The sequence below is a fragment of the Pholcus phalangioides genome, unplaced genomic scaffold (assembly GCF_987345545.1).
Source record: "Pholcus phalangioides strain wild (caught in Gottingen) unplaced genomic scaffold, Ppha-v1.0 ptg000018l_1, whole genome shotgun sequence".
NCBI classification, from domain to species: Eukaryota; Metazoa; Arthropoda; class Arachnida; order Araneae; family Pholcidae; genus Pholcus; species Pholcus phalangioides.
The window spans coordinates 10,387,736-10,406,824 of NW_028301611.1; the positions used below are offsets into that span (position 1 = coordinate 10,387,736).

Consider the following 19,089-nt stretch of genomic DNA (forward strand, 5'->3'; position numbering starts at 1 on the left):
TTTCCAACGTATGAGTTCTAGCGGTACCCTTGATAGTTATAAGCAGAGCCCGGATTATATGCACTAAAAAAAGTGGCAAAATATGCTCTAAAAATATGCAAATATTCACTTAAAAATGCAAAAATAAACACTTAAAATACAAAATGTGCACTTAAAATGCCAAAATATGCATTAAATGCCCCAGAATATGCACTAGAAATATTGAAAAAGTCAAAAATTCCAAAATATGTACAAAAAAATGAGAAAACATGCATTCAAAAAATCTCCATGCAAAAACAAGCAGATGTATTTTTAAAATTCATCTTTTGTATTTCTTAGTGCATATATGCATATTCATTTACAAAAAAAATCCCTTGATATATACATCCGCACATGCAAATAAATTCTACACATTTTTTTATTCAGGCATTTTTAAATTTTTAGTTTGATATAATTGCTCAATAACAGAAATTCCAGTAAGAAAAGAATTTCGACACTATTTCTAAAAAAAATTTGACACTTTGACATATCTCTAGAAATAGCCTTACAATAAAACAGTTCGTATTCGTAAAATACTTTATTATAAACATGTATTAGTTCACTAAATTTCACCTGCGGGGAAAAAAACAGATGTTATGAAAATATTATGAACAATATTTATTTGAAAAATTGTAAAAAAAATTGAGCGAGCTTAAATAAACCTTCAAAAATATGCACTTATACTGAAAATTCTGATTTTATGCATTTGTATGCATTAATGCTAAAAAAGGCCAAAATATGCAAATGCATTTGCATATAATCCGGGCTCTAGTTACAAGGCTGTTCCCAAAAATTTTTGAATATTTTTCTAGCATACACAGTGTCCCATAAAGCTCACGTAAGTTTTGCGATTAAAAACAAACATCTCTAGCTAATAAAGTTACAAAGAAACAATCGTTTTCACAACCAAATTAAGTATAAAATATTTATGGCGTCTTACTGTCGCATAGAGTTAGAACCAGCTTCTTGTTTAAAATTATTAAATATTCAAAAAAATCCAAAAGAATTTTAACAAAGAAAATGTGTGATTTGATGAAAAAAAATTCTTCAAAAATACAATTGAATTCCTATGGTTAAAATGTCCACAGTATTTAACCGACGAGGTCGGCAGAAAAACTGGAATTACTGCTCAGTTGTTGTCACCCACAAGCTCTGAATTTGTATGAATAACACTATTACGTCGAAATTCAGAATAAAGACCATCTGCTCATCACTGTAGCAGAATAAGAATTTTTTTTTTAATAATAAGCACTCCGGTTTCCAGGGTTTTCAAGCGTTCCGTGACGTTTGGAACCACAGAAGCTGAATGAAAAGAGGATTTGGTGTGTCCAGTTTATTTTGGCTCCAGAGAGATATAAACCCGTATTATTACACTTACAAAAACACCAGGTGAAAGAAATTTGTAATTGTGAAGTTTGTGTGTGTGTATGTAGTTTTATGTGTGTTCCGAGTTAGAAATCCATGTGCTAGATACATATTCCGTCCCATTGGCGTACTCAAATGGGATTTTGGGGTTCTACCCCCCCCCCCCCCCGAGAAGAAAAAATTGACCCCCTTGAGAAACTTCTGCGTAAATCTTTGTTCCGTCCGAATTTACGGCCGTGTTGATGACACCGCTCTCTCCCTCCAAAACTACAAAAATTCAAGTAGTTTGAAATTTCAAAACATTAGTTCATTATGAAATAGTTCAATACTTAGAATAATTTGATTTTATTGAATCTTCGATAACACGAGTAGCCGGGACAAGCAGGTGTTAAAATTATCTCTAAAATTATCAGGCGTCCGTCTGTAAAATATTTTATACTTTTTTTTATCAGTGAAAATAACTAATTACCTAAAATTCGGGAGGATTAAATTGAGAAGTATTTTCACTCCTTAACGAAATTTCGAGTAAAATTGAATTTTGATGCGTGAATCACGCATCTAGACGCATATTGGCGAACATTGCAGCCACACTATCCCAAACAAGATTTGTTGCTGAATCATTAACAAGAGAAAATCTCTCCAAGTCCTGAAATTTCGATAATTAATCAATAGCATTCTTCCGTTGACATGATTTGATTTTCCCAATACAATTCAATAGATTTTCGTCCATCCAAAATCAATAGTCAGAGAAATAGCGCTCACGCCATCGTCTAACCAGCAAAAAAGATAACGCTGGCGCCAAAGCTATGCTACAGCAACCCTATACCACTATTTCCAAAGATAAAAAAGAAAGACAAGCTCAGCTCCAGGAAGAAAACTGCTGCTCGCAGCTCAGCCAGAATTTCCTTTACCCCAATACCAGTTATCGACCGCTCACGCAGCTTGAAGGAGGAAAAAAATAAAAAAAAACCCTAGAGCTGTGCCCCATTATCCAAACCCATCTTCCTCAGCCCGATGTTTACGCCCTCTACAGCGCACAGCTAGAGATAACCAGTTCCGAGAAGGAAAAGAAACGAGCTGTGAAAAACGACTGTGTATTTTATACGAATGAAAAAAACACTACCCCTTCTCACGCACACACAAAGTATAAGCTCTCTCAAATGAAATCATGGTAGAGAAATGAATCATGATTCTCGGAGCTGTGTAATTGGAGTTACGTTTCCTGTGCGTGTTTGTTCAGTACCACTACCCTCCTGGCCAATGAGAGGATCGCTCATGGCGGAGAAGCGCTACGTGTGCTAATATCAGTGGTGGGGCGGAGAACATTCTGGGTCGAAGGCATTGTTGCCGCCAGCAACATCATCATCATCACCCGCTGCCAGCCACAGGGACAGGATCATTCGCGAAAAACGGGGGAGGCCGTCTTCGGACTTTTAAACGTGGGCATGAGAACTGGCAGCCTTTTAAAAGCTAGATTTCTCTTCCTCCACGGATCGAAAAACATTTTTTTTTTTTAAATGCCCTGTAGTAGCAGGATGCACCATTTTTTATGGGAATTTTTTTTTTCCTTCAGTACAATATTTTTTTCTTGAAAATTAAAACTAAAATGGCCGATTTCCCTCAAAACAAAGTGAGAGGGAGTACGATTGCCATAACGAGGCAGTAGCTTTTTCGGTGCGCGAATAACTCTACTACCGAATTAATTTAAACATGTTGCATGCATGTTTTTTTTTTTTTTAGCCCCTCTAAGCCGCAAGCAGTAATCAATAAACCCCTTTAAAAAAATTTCTTTTTCGATGAAGTAGGCCTTCCGATTTTCAGCAGGTTCAAACTAAGTATATGGCAAAGTGTACAATGGCAAAAACGTTTTACTGAGAAATCAGCTTTAAAAATATCAGGACATGTCAATGCTAAAATAAGAGGCGAGATATCTCGTCGATGCCATTTAAATCGGGACTGGACAAATTGCAAAAAAATTAGGTGCCTGCTAAATTTCTTGGGCGCCAAGCATGATTTTTTTTTCTCACAAAGAACGATCCTGAATAATGTTTATTCGACTTTTCTGAGGCTTGATTTGACAAGCCTCCCTCCACCCTTTCATACAAGACGCACTACCATTAAATCAGAAAATTTTGTCATCCTTAGCCTAATTTATCAATTATATATATAGTTTTAAGCACCGATACCAATTTTCTAATCGCCATGGCACCTGGGATTTGTGTAGAAATTAAATTTAGGCTTAAACGAAAAACACGCACAAAATAGCCCATTTAACCCTGTCAATGACGACTTTACATGAACTATAAAATATCCTGAATTCAAAACTTGTCTTTGTAGAAGCCTTTCCACACACACACAGCCACATTAATTCACAAGCACGCATCAAAAACTTGTGTCAAGCTCAGTAGTAGGCAGGGCTTGACAAATGCGAAAATTTCCGCGAAAGCTGAATTTCTCGTGAGATGAGCAATTTTTTTTTTTTTTTTGAGAAATGGTAAAATTAATTAATCTTCCTTACTTTACAAGACTTGGTGTCTCATTTCAGTGTTGGTAGACACCAGAGCTTGACAAAATCTCCAAAAAACTTACACGCTAGACTATTTAAAAATAGTACATACCCGAGTATTATACATCAGTATTTTTAACGCTAGTATTGGGCATGTGGTTGAAAGAAACGCATGACCGCTCAACATGTACCAATTTGTTAGAAATTCCGCAGAGAAATATAAACGAGGTACATGCGTGGTTTAGTAGTAGTAATAATATTTATCCAGCCCTGGTAGACACTTATAAAAATTTCCAAAAATTTTAGTTAAGACTTCTATTTGATGATCAAACATGTAAAATTTTGTGAATCAACGCCAATTTTTTAGTTCCCATGGCGACCTGGCACCAAGGATCGTCAACCCCTTCTGGTATGGGCATACCACCCACCCCAGATCTTTTGGCAAACCAATACTTTTTGAGGGAAGCTCCTAATACCAATAATAAACATTGTAAAAAAAAATTCAAACATAGTGTTGATCAACAAAACCCTAGGCTAGATCCCTATCAGCCTCAGCCACATTGTGAGGCCATGTGGCTCAATTTCAATTCTACAGCAATTTTAAACCTAAAAATTGTCAAATTAATAATTTTTTACCAAAAGGCTTTTAAAGCAATAAAAACAAAAGCATTTCTAGGTGAGACTAACCTGTCAGAGAACCTCGTTTATTTCGTGCAATTTTTCTACCACCTAAAAAATTATGACCAAGCAACAAAACAAAAAACTATTACAAAGCAACACAAAAAGCACATCAGAGAAAGAATATAAAAAAAGCAAGCAATCCAGCAAAATTAAATAATTTTCTTAGCATGCAAGAGAGAACAGTCATAAACCCAATGCACATATGAAAATAAAATTCCAAGCACAGGACTCGAAAATGACACAAGCAAGCAAACTAAATACAATGAACAAACAAGAACATGACATGCTGTTTTATAAACTATTTTACTGACATGCTTAACCTTTCACTTCATTAGTATTCAATCTTTTTGTGAGATAGTTCACGAGAACTCATCATTTGCTTTTAATGGTTTAATCATTTTCTTGCTATATTTTTCTAAAGAACAACATGAAGTTACTGTGTTCCTTTGATGCTAACGCAAAACTTATTTTTTCACAAAGCCCAAGATGAGAGTGTTTAAGGCTCCCGTTCGGCCAGTTTATCATATAGTGTTTTATTATTTCATATTAAACCTAAACTTGCTCTTTAGACTCAATTTGCCTTGTTATGACAATTGAACTTGAATTATCTGAAACAATAGAGACTAAACACTTCTTGGATAAAAGTACATAACCATAAAGCAAGGCTTGCCAAATCGAAAAAAAAGGCATCGCCAAATCTTTTAGGAGCCACACATTTTTCCACTTTTGTGGGACTTACTGACCATTTTATGATGGTATTCATGCTGACAACTCCTACCATAAAAGTATGAAAAATATAAGTAAATTAGGCCTTTAAATCCAATGAAGAGTTCAAATTTTTAGAATTTCATTCATAAAATTTTTATAAATGTAACATCTGCTTTCAAATTAGTTGTCCAATTTCACACCATTTCTTTGGTTACTGACCCACCACGCTCTTAGCCCACACATACCGTCAAGTATCCACACATATACGGCACCACCCAAACATCTTCTTGCACATCAGCACAGAAAAAGTTTGGCTGCTATCGAGCTCTGTGCCACACATTTTCAGTTCACGCTGAACCAAAAGCAAATAAACTGCAGTCCTGGTTTCGGTTTCACCGACTCCATTATTACATTTTAAATGTAAAACCTACAAATTTTTTTAGTTTTCATGTTCTTCCATAACTTCATTAATGTTTACATTAGGGCTTGACAAAAAACTCACAGGTTGCAAAATGGCTGACCAGCAATAAACAAGCAAACAGGCAAGCAAAAAAAAAAAAAAAATCACCAAAGATAAAGAAGGGATTATAGGCCTACTATAGCTGTACAAGAATTTTAGATGGCACCTAGATTATGTTTCTGATTCATTATGCCCTAGCCTCTATACATCCTAAGTCGAAGATAAAGTGAAGTATATTGAGAATTTAGAAAATAAACTAGTGTAGAATGACAAACTTCATATAAGACAAATCAATACTAAAGCAAACGTGACTAAAAATGTTTAGGTCCCATATCTAAGGAGACATTCCATGCAATGTGAAGTGGTCAAACACAAGCCTTTGTGTGGATAAAAAAAAATAAAAATGAAACATTAATCCAGGGACTGACATAATCAGGAAAAATTTTAGTCATTCTTTTAAGATTTAAAAAAAAATTCAAAATATTTTCCTTTTTCTACATTGACTTTTCACACTGTAACCCTTTATTCTGTATTATTCTTCATTCTCGCTACAAATTGAAAAAATAATTGTCAAGCCTTAACCTAAATTTTCAGAGGTAAAGCATTTATTGTTCCTGAGTGTAACTGCCCCAATATTTGTTTCCCTTCCTCCATTTTTTACTGGACTTTGGAAACTCCATTTTCATGTTATAGACATGTGGACAATATTCTAAAAACTATCCGTTGCAATTTATACATTACATTTGAAAATTATTGACACCAATGCAAAAATTTAAGACGCCAAGTTTTCCACCCAACAAAATCAAACCGAAATAGAGAAATTGTTTTGTGTCAGACTGGTATACTTTTATACTAGCAGACACAGACATAATTTCCAAGACAATTTTGTGGACTTAGCACCAGTGCCAATTTTTTAGTCAACAAGACCTGCTAGCACAAATCCCAGGCACCAGGTCGCCATGGCAACTAAAAAGATGGAATTGGCATCTAAAATGTTTTTCTTTTCTTTTGTGTGAGAGATTAAATTGGAATCTGAGGGCAACACAAACTTCTTAAAATTTGTATTGAGATTAGATGGTACATTTTTGGCCTGAAATATAATGAGAACTTAAATTTTCTGGATGTTATGCCGAAACTAATATTTGGAAAGAAAAGTGATTTGTCTCCTCCAGGAGTCGAAACTGGATCCTCTTGCATACCGTGCAACTGCGAATACGCGTATTGGTTCTATTTTTCAAGTTTTATAAAAGAGCTTTTAAAAAATTTTAGTGCAATCTCAGCCTAAAAAAAGTCTTGAGAACTTTGGGAGTGTAAATTACTGGAGGGAGGGGGGGGGCCTGGCTCCTAAAAAATCAGGTTGGCGCCTTAATTTTTTTTTTTTTTTTTTGATTTGCTAAGCTAGCCTGTAGAGAATTTAGCATATGGGAAAAAATTGTCTCTGATTTCAATATGTTTAATGCCCGTGGAAACCTGAGATTCCCCAAGCAATGCATTAGCTCACCCAAAACGTCAAGTTTCCTTTTAGATGGTATTTTTTTTTCCCGGCCTGAAATATACTGAGAAATTGAATTTTCTGGATGTTAATGCCAAAACTGATATTTGGAAAGAAAGGTGATTTACCTCCTCCCGGAATCGAAAATGCATGTTGAAGGGGGTTGAAAGTGCGTGTCTAGTGCATTGGTTAGCGCACTTCCCCGGTATGCAAGGGGGCCAGGGTTCGATTCCTGGAAGAGGCAAATCACTTTTCTTTCCAAACATCAGTTTCGGTATTAACATCCAGAAAATTCAATTTTCTTTTACTGTTTAGACCAGTGGTTCTCAAGAGTGGACGGCTGCCAACCGGCACCGTGGTGAACTGTGCTTATCAAATGTTAATTAATTCAACTATTTAATGTGTATTTATCCATTACCATGAAGCGGTTCTTTGTTCAAAATATTACGGGGAGCCGCGGACGCATGTCCACTAGGGCAAGGGAGCCGCAAAATGAGAACCACTGCTCCAGACCCATTTTCCAAAATCATTTTGTATTAATTTTTGAAATGTATTTCTGCGAATAACTCCAAGATGGCAAAAAAGATTAATTATTCGAGATGGCAAATAAAATTCATTTTGACACCGAGTCAATCCATAGACACAACGCACACAAGTTTCCGAATCGATCATGCTTTCGTTTTCCCGGACCAGTTTCGTATTCGAAATTAACATTTGAAAAAAACGGAACTAAAGATCCCAAAAAGAGGAAAAGAAACTGGAACTTAGGCACTTACCTAGGGATGGAGCAACGGGTGATGGACTCGCCGAAGATTCCGTTTCCAGACACGATTTGCACGAGGTGTGGAGGCACGGCAAAAGTTTTGGCTCGTGGCTGTCCTTAAGCTCTTGTCCACAGAACACACATTTCAGCTCGAGCCAGGGCTGCGGCAAGAAATCCGTAGTCCCACTTTCGGTAACTTGGTCGGCGGCTCCTGGAGAGACATCGGTGTCTTCGCCGCTGGCCGGCGCCGTGTCCTGGCCGGGACTCGAATTCTTAGAACTGCTGTCCATCGGTCTGCCGAAACACACACAAACAAACAAAAAAAAATATGGAAATAAAAACAAACACAAATCCGTTTCTATACCGCCATTCGAAGAAAACTTGAAAAAATAATAATAAACACTACTTGATTTTTTTTTTTTTCAAAATAAATAACGAGCACGCTTCTAACACTGACAGCGCCTGGAACTGCAAACGCTACCGGATGCCATGGCTTGCGGAAGATGTGGAAATGGCGCCGACGCTACTAGCTACGAACCCGCTCATGAAATACGAAAAAAAAAAAAAAGAAGAAAAGGAAATCATGATCTCTCCACGAGACGATCATGGTTTTGGAACCTCGGTAAACAACGCTACGCCAAAGGAAAAGGAAACCCGCGCGCCATCTGTATTCACCAAATGACACTTGACCTAGCTCATGAGTTCGTTGGTCGAGAGAATAGAGGTTTTTTTTCTTTTTTCCCTTTTCTTCTCGTGCTGATGAGAGCGAGAGCAGCAGCGCTTTCCGATCGATAACAGAGCTCGGGCAACCTGAAAAATCATGCCATCATTATCTCATCACAGCGGAATTTCCTGTTTAATTTCCCGCAATAATTTGGGAAATGGAATGAAATGTTGATTGAAAATGTTTTTTTTTTTTCCCGGGGGAAAAAAGGTACAGTCGAGCCCGGATATAACGAAGTCGCAAGGGAACATGAAAAACATTCGCAATATCCCTATATTTGTTATAGGCCGAAACATGATAAATATTCGAGTTTAATGAGAAGAATCCATTTTTTTGAAGGAGCGTTTCGTTTCCCAACCTACGGCATCGCGGATAAGACTTCGTCCACGTAGATCAGGGGTTCTTAATCTATGGGCCGCGACCCAAACTTGGATCACAAGGGCTCCTGAGATGGGTCGTAAGAACTTACAATATACAGGATCAATGAAAAACGTTTCCTAATTAATGGACAAAGATTCCAGAATTGATGAAAATTCCAAAATTAATGGAAAATAATTTCAGAATCGGTGAAAAATAATTCTTAAATGAAAGATAATTGAAAATTGAAGAGAAAATTCTAAAATTAAAGAGAGAGAATTCTGAAATTAATGAAAGATAATTGGGATTTAAAGAAAACTCAAGAGTTAATGAAAAATAACCCGAGAATGAATGAAAAATAACCCGAGAATGAATGAAAAATAATTCTAAAATGAAAGAAAGATAATTCTAAAACTGTGAATGAGAGATAATTCTAAAACTGTGAATGAGAGATAATTCTAAAACTGTGAATGAGAGATAATTCTAAAACTGTGAATGAGAGATAATTCTAAAACTGTGAATGAGAGATGATTGAAATTTAAAGAGAAATAATTCCAGAATTGATAAACAAAAATAACTCAAGAATTGGCGGAAAATAACTCAAAAATTAATAAAAGATAATTGAAAATTAAAGAGAATTCCAGAATTGATGCAAATTCAGAATTTACGAAAGAAAAAAAAATCTTGTTTTTAAACAAGAAATTTAAAAATTTAATGAAAATCGAAAACTTTCAATGACCTGGTGCTCCCACCCCATTTCATTCGGGGGCTGGGGCCCTGGATTTCAGCCTTGTTGGCCTACCTGGTAATACACCATGAACTGGGTTTGATTAGGTTCAAAACTAAACATTTTGTTAATCAGAAATATTTAACAAGAATTTAAAAATACCGATGGGTCGCAAAGTTGATCATGTTAATTTTGGGACGCGACTGAAAACGGTTAAGAACCCTGACATAGATAAGCAAAAGTAGTCCTGAGACTCGAAAATTTAATAATAATTGAAATGAAAAAAAAATCACACGTATATACGTGTCACAAATATTAACGATATTCAGACTTGAGTAAAATATTATACCTATACGCTGGTAATATAGGTGTAATATTTCACCTTTGAAAACCATCAAGTCAATGGTTCTCAAAGTCTGCGTCGCGGCTTCTAAGGGCGTCTTCAATCTATGTCGAGGAGAGCTGTCAATGTGTGCCTGTTTGGTAATGCATGTTCGCTAGTACAAAAAAACTTCATTATAAGTTATAACCGAGACCTCGAAATATCCGATTTCGTTATAAGCGGGCTTGACTGTAATAGTATAACGTGCAATAAATTTTCGAATTTAGTTATAATTCCGCCCCGCCTATAACATCAGTTTTTGGAAAGTAATTCGTGAATCGCTGGAGTGCTCGTAATAAAACAATTTTTTTTTCAGTCCCCTGGAATGAGGTCATATCGAGGCCTGACTGTGTTTAATTAAAAAATACGGGAAAGTGGACAACCATGACCCCTGTATACCGCAGCAGGGCCCCTAATATCTGATCTTTGGCGGGGCCCTCAAAATTAAGTTTATCGCATGGAAGAAAAAAAACTCAGCATCGTCTCGGAGGCCCCCAGGTTGGAGCCTCGTGGAGGGGGATCACGGGGACAACCCACGATAGCATTACGACAGGTGTTCTCAACCAGGAGTCCTTGGAGCGATTTTAGGAGGTCTGTGAGCGTGGATAAGAAAACAATTGATTCGTTACTTTCACATTACTGAATATTATTTTGTAAAAAGGGGTCCGGGCCTTCATTTTAATATCACAAGGGATCCTTGAACTTTATCTTTTCAACCCAAAAGGTTAAGAACTCGTACATTAAGAGCTGCACCACAGTAAACAACTTCTTTACACCTGCGGACCGGTGAAAACTAAAATATATCGCGGACTAACTGAAATGAAAGTAATTTGCAGACAATCAAAAAATGAATATGGAAAATAATAACTATATCGGTTCGCCATATACTCGATCTAATTAAATCTAATATCTAATTAATTTAATATCTCGTTCCTTATAAGCCGGAGTAGCAGTCGCGGCATTCGATATGGAATTTTTTTTCCTGGACAGGGTCCGGTGTTCACGTTAAGCTCACGAGTAGTCAGCCCGCATATTTGCGGACTGGCAAAAAATGAATAGGAAAAGGCATTTGTGAACCCGAAGAAACTAAATAGGAGGAATAATTGGGGTCGAAAAAAAATAAATAGGAAAAATAATTAGCGGACCGATAAAAAATAAATAGGGGAAAAAATTTGGGGACCGACAAAGGAAAAATACAGTCGACGCTCGTTGTAACGACCGTCGAAAACCGTGTCCGGAAAATTCACCGACCAGCATAGGTGGAGATAGACTTGGAAGTCTGGGGGGGGGGGGCACGACGATGATGACTATATATATATACATTAGATCAGCCGACTCCACCTTTGACGCTGGGAAGCAATGCCCCCCCCCCCGTATCACCGCCCATGCCGACCAGCAATTCACCGACAACAGTTCGACACGAAACTACGAGTTCGTCAGCGAGTGAACTTTTTACCAGTTTTGCTTATGGAGAGAATTAAACTTATCTTTGTATTCCCTTTATTCCATTAAATTTTTTTTCAGCATCAGTAGTAGGACATCGTATGAATGAGCCGAATAACTGACACTTTTTTTAAAAAAAACGACTCCCCCCCCCCCCCCAGACATACAAAAATATTATGCTGCGAGAAATGCAAATCCCAACAGAAATTGCGAAGTGCGGCGTATACGGGAAAACTAAAATTTCCAATTCGACCCTGTCGGGAATATGACCCAGACCCATATCATACTACTGATGCTGGACAAAAAATTAATGGAATAAAAGGGAATATAAAAATAAGTTTTATTTTCTCAATCAGTAAAACTGGTAAAAGATAGCCTCAGCTTCTTATTGTTTAAAGTCATGCTTGAGTTCAAAAACTGTGCAGTTATCTCGTTTTAAACATCCAATTCTTGCATATAAAACCTCTTGGGAGACAAAAACATTTTCGAAAACTGGCTCATGAAACTAGAGCCTCAAAAAACGAAAACAAAAAATAGCACTCCTTTTTGGGCAATGTTAGGAGATACAATTTTCGACAAACTTTCCATCACATTGTTTAATTGGTAACTTTCATTCAAACCATACAGTACTCACAGCCGTATTCATCAACACAGTTCAAACTACAATAGCAGGTTAAACGATTAGCGATCGATACGGATTGGTTAAAATCCTCAATTTAACCAATCCATTTCGATCTTCAATCCTTTAACTTCCTCATTACCTGCGATTGCAGTTTAAACTGTGTTGGTGAATACGGCCGGTAATTAATAATTTTCGACATAATTTTCATTACTAACATATTCATAATTAAAAGGTTCCTCGCTCACTCATTGTCTCACTATTTCGTTTGCTCACTCACGGACTTGGTAGCTCACTCGACCACTTCTCACTCCCTGACTTAATTTATATTTCCCTCGCTCTCTCTCTCACTCACCCTCACGGACTCCACTCGCCCACTCATGGAATCTGCAGCTCGCTCGCTCACTTGCCTCACTCCCTCGCTCACTCACCCCATCACTCGTTCGCCCACTCATTCACGGACTCTGAAGGTATGATCGAGCGAGCTACTCTCTCCCGCCACGAACTTAGTAGCTCGTTCGTTCACTCACGGAGCGCGGTAGCCCAAGTCGATAAGATACTCACCTAAAGTGCCAAAGGATGTTCAGAGGTGTCACGAGTTCGATACCCGGTTCGTCCTTGTCAGAAAACTTTCCTGACACAGGGGTACAACAGAACGGCGACATGACCTCAGAAAAACATGCTACCGCAGAGAGTCCCACATCGAGGTTGTTAGCGCATCACCTTGATACAATCGACGCTAGTTATAACGAAAATGGGTGTATATCAGGGACTGTTATATGGAAAGGAAAACATAGAAATATCATCACAGTAAAACAAATTTGGGAACTTATTCGACCAGTCGTTGTAATGGAATAGTCGCTATAACGCGGGATCGTGAAAACGAGTGTCGCTGTATAACTTCCGTTTTCGACGGTTTACGGAAAATTCACCGACAACAGTTCGTCACAAAGCTACCGCGAGAGAGCGAAATATTGAGTGACGGAGTGAGTGAACTACGGAGTCCGTGAGCGAGTGAACGGGCGAGTTTGTCGGCGAATAAGTGGGAGAGCGAGCTACTGAATCCGTGAGCGGGAGAATGAGGGAGCGAGCGAGTGGGTGGGTGGGCTCATTTGATCATTTTTGTCGCACCACGGTCATTTTCTGCACACGAGGGCTAATTAGACCGGGACCTACAATTTATTGCCGATTCCGAACGGCAGGCTTATTTTTATACTGATCCAGAGGTTTGGTCGTTATATAGAAAGGAAAACATAAGGTATATCATCAAAGGAAAATTAATTTAGGACTTATCCGACCAGTCGTTAAAATTGAGTGGTCGCTATTATGCGGGGTCGTAAAAACGAGCGTCGATTGTAAATAGGGGGAATAAGTTGAAAACCAATAAAAGCGATTTATTTAGATTTTATATAAATAAATAGTAGGATATAAAAACAGCCAAAAATGAACAGGAAAACAACATGCACGGCAGCTGACGGGGAAAAAAACAAAAAACTTTAGAGATAGTATTTGAATTTTCAAATCTGAAATTATGTAACAGCTAGATAGATTGGGCGAAATTTATTGCGGTCCGGCACCGGTCCGCGGACGAGCGGTTAAAGAACACTGCGCTATCATGCTCTTCAAATTCGCTCTAAAACGGCTATTGATGCTGCACAACAAGCAATTTCAAACAAAAAGAAATAATTCACTCTTTTTAATTGCCATACTTTAAACTACACATACCACACTTTTTTTTCGTACGCTCCACATGAGTGTATGCGCCTCTCGCGGTACATACCGGCATAACGTCACCCGCCTACGGGAGACCAAGCAAAAAAATCTTAAGTGGGGCGACAACAAGTAAGCGTAATTTGCTGAGTATGCTACTGGAAAGGGGGAAAAAACTGCACTTCGTAAACTGACGTTGCAAGTGGATTGACGTCATACTAAGAAGGAGGGTGTGTCCAGACTTTTGTAGTTTTTGTGTAAATTTTTTTATTTCTGTGAAAATGGCCATTAAGTGAAAAGTACGTAATTTTGGGGAAATCTAAACAACCGAATTAATTTAAAGATGTTACAAAAGAAATGAAATGTCAAATTATGATTCCGTTAATTTGTATTTTATGAAGGGTGCGTTTCTCAAATCCAGTTTTTTGCGAAGGGTCCGGAAAATGGACAAAAATTTTGGCTAGACAGACCCCTGCCTGATTACTGACAGGTCTGACTGATTACTTGTTAGCTTAAGGCCCCTTTCACACGGAGCGGATGCGGGTCCGGAAGAAGTTTTAACAATTAGTATATAATTCCGCATCGTACCCGCACCTTTCGAAGTGTTCATGTGGGTCCGGATCATCATCGTCCGCATGCGTCAAAACCTAAGTGCGGGCTCCGCATCCGCACATACAGGTTTCTACATTGGGTTATTCAGAGCTATTCACACGACACGTATCCGGGTGGAATTCACCCGCATCTTTGGCTACTTTTTTAAGATGATTTTGCATGGATTTTTTTCAATTATTTGCCATAAATACCCTTAAAAACACCATATGAAGGTCCCTGTTCATCAATAGAATATACAGTCAAACCTCGTTAATGAGTCACTCTTGGGAGAGCAAAAATGTGACTTAGTAAGCGGAGTGACTCGTTAAACGGAGTAAGCCATAGCTGTGCTAATTCCTGTGTAAGGACAATTGGGACTTCCAAAAAGTGACCGGATAAGCGGAGTGACGTATTAACCGGGTGACGCACTAACGAGGTTTGACTGTACTCATATGTCTATCCCTCTGTTTCCTTCTGAGATAAAGGACATATAGCAACTTCAGCTGCCTTTTGTCCATACTTTATAATAAAACCTGCCAACAACGGCCACTGACAGGACCAAAATTAAAAGCCGTTCTGCAATTCATTATGAATATTTAATTGACTAAATACTTTAATAAGTTTTAAATTTAATTACAAAATTTTAATTTTTTCTAATTTTTTAAAATTATTTAAAAAAATAAATATTTAAAAAATATATTTAAAATTTAAAATTATTATTTTTCTATTTTTTAAATTTCAATCTTTTAATTTTTTTAAACTTTGAAAAAAACTTTTATTAAACAACGTTACCCATGTACAGCATTCACTCAGGGCCGGATTAAGACGTTTGAAGGCCCTAAGCACTTTAACAGGTTTTGGTGCCCCCCCCACAAGTATATTTTACACTCGATATTGAGTCTACAAACTAAAAAAAGTGAAATTTTATACCTCAGAAGTAACTAAGGATGGGATTTCACTATAAAAGGTTTATGAAAGTTATTTAATTATAAAACTTTGAAAAAAGCAACCAATAAATTTATCAGTTGCATTCGAGCAAATGCAATCGATCACCTTATTGATTGCATTTGTAAAAGAATTATAAAATTTTTATAGTGTAATCCGGGCTTAAGACAGAATTGTGATATGAATATTTCTAAGCACAGGCATTTTGAAACTCTCCACCATTCCCCTTTTCTCTACTTTGCAGTCTTTGATATCTCCTGAATTTTTTTTTTTTGGAACATCATTGGATGTTTTTGGAATTTTTCTTTCATATTTTCCAAAAAGATTAGATCTTAGATTTTTTTTCAAAATATTTTCTCCCATCGACTACTTGTGAGGATCCAACTGAAGGCAACTTTATACCCATATTCAATGGGGTTCTAGATTAAACCACCAAAGAATGGCTCTATGCTGCCTATGAACACTCTAAATCAGGGGTAAAGGAGAAAAATAATTACAAAAATTGCAAAAAAAAATCGTTTATGCACAAATTTCAAATTAACTGTGAGTCTGGCTTATAAGAAACAAAATATTAGATTTCATTAGATCGAGTATGGCTAACGGATATAGTTAATGAAATTTTTTGTCCCATATAGCTGTTCATTATAATGGGGTTTCACTATAGTAAAGTTTTGTTTCCAATAGAGCAACTTGTAGTTCTTTTTTTGTACTCTATAAACAAACACAGGGTGGGCAAAACGTGGGTGGTGGGTTCCACGTGACCACCACCACCACAGGGGACAACACACTGCAGGCGAGTCAAAAATCCAGCAACAGCAGAGTGCAGCAGGTCCACATACACGGTTCAAAACAGTGAACTGATTGTGGATTAAGAAGTTGAAGTTCTTATAACCATCTAATTTGCATATTTCCTCCCTCGTACCAGTGCCACCTTTCGGTTGGTTTTTCCTTCTTAAAAAAATTTTAATGACCTAGCGATGCTAACCCTGCAAACCGCTTTTTATTTTGATTTTTCCATTTTTTATTCATTTTTAAAGTTTCTACGGACTTTTTGCCCACCCTGTATGTTATAAAATACGTAATATAAACGCTCAAAACCAATTCAGAGTACCATAATTTTCTGAATGACATGCACAGCAGGAATAAGCACTAAAATTAAAGTTCGGTAAACAGCCCACATTGTTGAATAGCCCGCATCGCAGGCCGGAAGTGAGGGTGGATGAATAAAATATCAGTAAGACTAAATCTATTTCCATGGCCTCTACATGAATTAGGCTTACAGGTTTCCAACCCTGGGGAATGCACACAATGGACATGAATGGCTGCAGGTGATCAGACAGGATGCTTACGTACCTGTCACCTGTCAGAGTCGTATCTAGACTTATCAGGGGTCCCATATCACGCCAACTGCACACGCCCCATACCATCACAGAGCCTCCACCAGCTTGAACAGTCCCCTGTTGATGTGTAGGGTCCATGGATTCATGAGGTTGTCTCCATGCCCGCACACGTCCATCAGCTCGAAGCAATTGGAACCGAGACTCGTCAGACCAGGCAACGTGTTTTCAGTCCTCAACAGTCCAATGTCGGTGTTGTACAGCCCAGGCGAGGCGTAAACCTTTGTGTCGTGCAGTCATCAAGGGTACACGAGTGGGCCTTCGGCTCCGAAAGCCCATATCGATGATGTTTCGTTGAATGGTTCGCAAGCTGACACTTGTTGATGGCCCAGCATTGAAATCTGCAGCAATTTGCGGAAGGGTTGCACGTCTGTCACGTTTAATGATTCTCGTCGGTCGTCGTTGGTCCCGTTCTTGCATGATCTTTTTCCGGCCGCAACGATGTCGTAGATTTAATTTTTTAGCGGATTCCCGATATTCACGGTACACTCGTGAAATGGTCGTACGTGAAAATCAAAATTTCATCGCTACCTCGCAGATGCTATGTCCCATCTCTCGTGCGCCGACTATAACACCACGTTCAAACTCACTTAAATCTCGATAACCTGCCATTGTAGCAGCAGTAACCGATCTAACAACTATGCCAGACACTTGTTGTGTTATATAGGCATTGCCGGCCACAGCGCCGTACTCTGATTGGTCCCATATCTCTTTATTTGCATACGCATGCTTATACCAGTTTTTTTGGCTCTTCAGTTTATAACGCAAATTATGTATAAAACCTATATAAAATCTAGGAAGAATAGCTTGATGCAAATGTGTTATGCTGGTATAGGGAAAGATCCAGTCACAACTGGGCAGGTAAAGAGAGTTCTACCGTTCGTTCAAATACAATAGGTTAAAAAAGTTCATATATATCAAAAATAGTCAGTCCAAAATAAATACCTTTTCGTAGAGCTTGAAGCTTTAGCTTTGAAATGCCATACTGATTGCAGAGCAACTGATTGATCAGGTTTGCCATTTACTTGAAGGCTATACGAAAACAAAAATTACAAAACAAGTATAACTAGCAGAATTTTCACCATTCGATAAATTATTGGCAAAAAAAAAAAAACGAATTCATGTAATTTTCTATTGATTTTGTAATATTGCACATTTTATACACTTAAAAGCTCATTAGACTATCACTACTTTACTACACACCAACTCCAGTCATATTGCCACACAGCGATTTACTACAAATAGAATTAGGTCACAAATGGAGGCACTATCTATCAGTGATCAACTCAGGTTTGTCAGAGAAAACAACTTGTTATCTATGTTCTTTCTCTAGAATCGAACCTGCAGACCTAATGGAAACCTCCATGGTAAAAGACGGGGACCTTACCACTGCAAAACAGAATATGCTGAAATCTGCGACGTACATTGCAGAACAATCTGGAAGAATTTAAAAAAAAAAGTGTAGAAAACACAATAGAATTTTAATGGATTATTATCATGGGATTATTACGGAAATTTTTACCACAGAACATTTTCAGTCAGCTGAAAGATCATTGCAGAACAATGCATAGCATTCTGCTTTGGGGCCACTCGAGCCAAGCTCATTTGACTACTGCAATTGAATCGCGTTATAAAGAACTCCAAGAGACCGGAGAAATCCCTTTTTTATACTGAAATTTTATTATAAAAGAATTCTGGGTTTCAGTATTGTTCCTATGTAAACTTATCTGAAGCAGGGATTAGAAAAGTATTTGTTAAAGTAAGATTTTTGCTATAACGTAGTCGTTGAAATGGAATTAGATTGTACTACTACTAAACCACACCTGCACCTCATTCATATTCCTCTGTGGAACTTCTAATAAATTGTTACATGTTGGAATGTGATGTACGAGTGTTGAACCTAATGTGAAGATTTTTTTCGTGTAAAGGTTATGTGTAGTGCTGTCATCTGCTCTAAACTTTTCTAACTATGAGTGAAGTGTAATGATTGAATAATTATACCATTGTAAGCCTTAAGCTCATTTGACTGAAACCCACAGCATTAGAAGTTATAATTCTCCTCCACTTCATCAATAAGAAGTATTCCAGAGAAATTTGAGAAATATTTAGTCAATAACACATGGGTACTGGTGAGTTAAAGAGAAAAAAAAATGTGTGCTTTAAAAAAAATTTACTTTCCTTAAAAAGCAGGGTGCAGCTTT

General features: G+C 37.5%; 1 protein-coding gene across 3 annotated transcripts in view; it reads right to left on the reverse strand.

Annotated features, from left to right (window-relative positions):
• Positions 1–19,089, reverse strand: part of bon (tripartite motif-containing protein bonus) — a 102,873-nt gene that overhangs the window by 55,250 nt on the left and 28,534 nt on the right. For 2 of the 3 annotated variants that reach the window (XM_089247948.1, XM_089247950.1), the window contains 3 exons: positions 17,834–17,920; positions 8,007–8,287; positions 4,577–4,618 (listed from right to left, as the gene is read on the reverse strand). In XM_089247948.1, coding sequence (XP_089104074.1) covers positions 4,577–4,618; positions 8,007–8,287; positions 17,834–17,920 — 410 coding nt within the window. The remainder of the gene's footprint in view (positions 1–4,576; positions 4,619–8,006; positions 8,288–17,833; positions 17,921–19,089) is intronic. The other variant, XM_089247949.1, reaches the window with a different exon arrangement.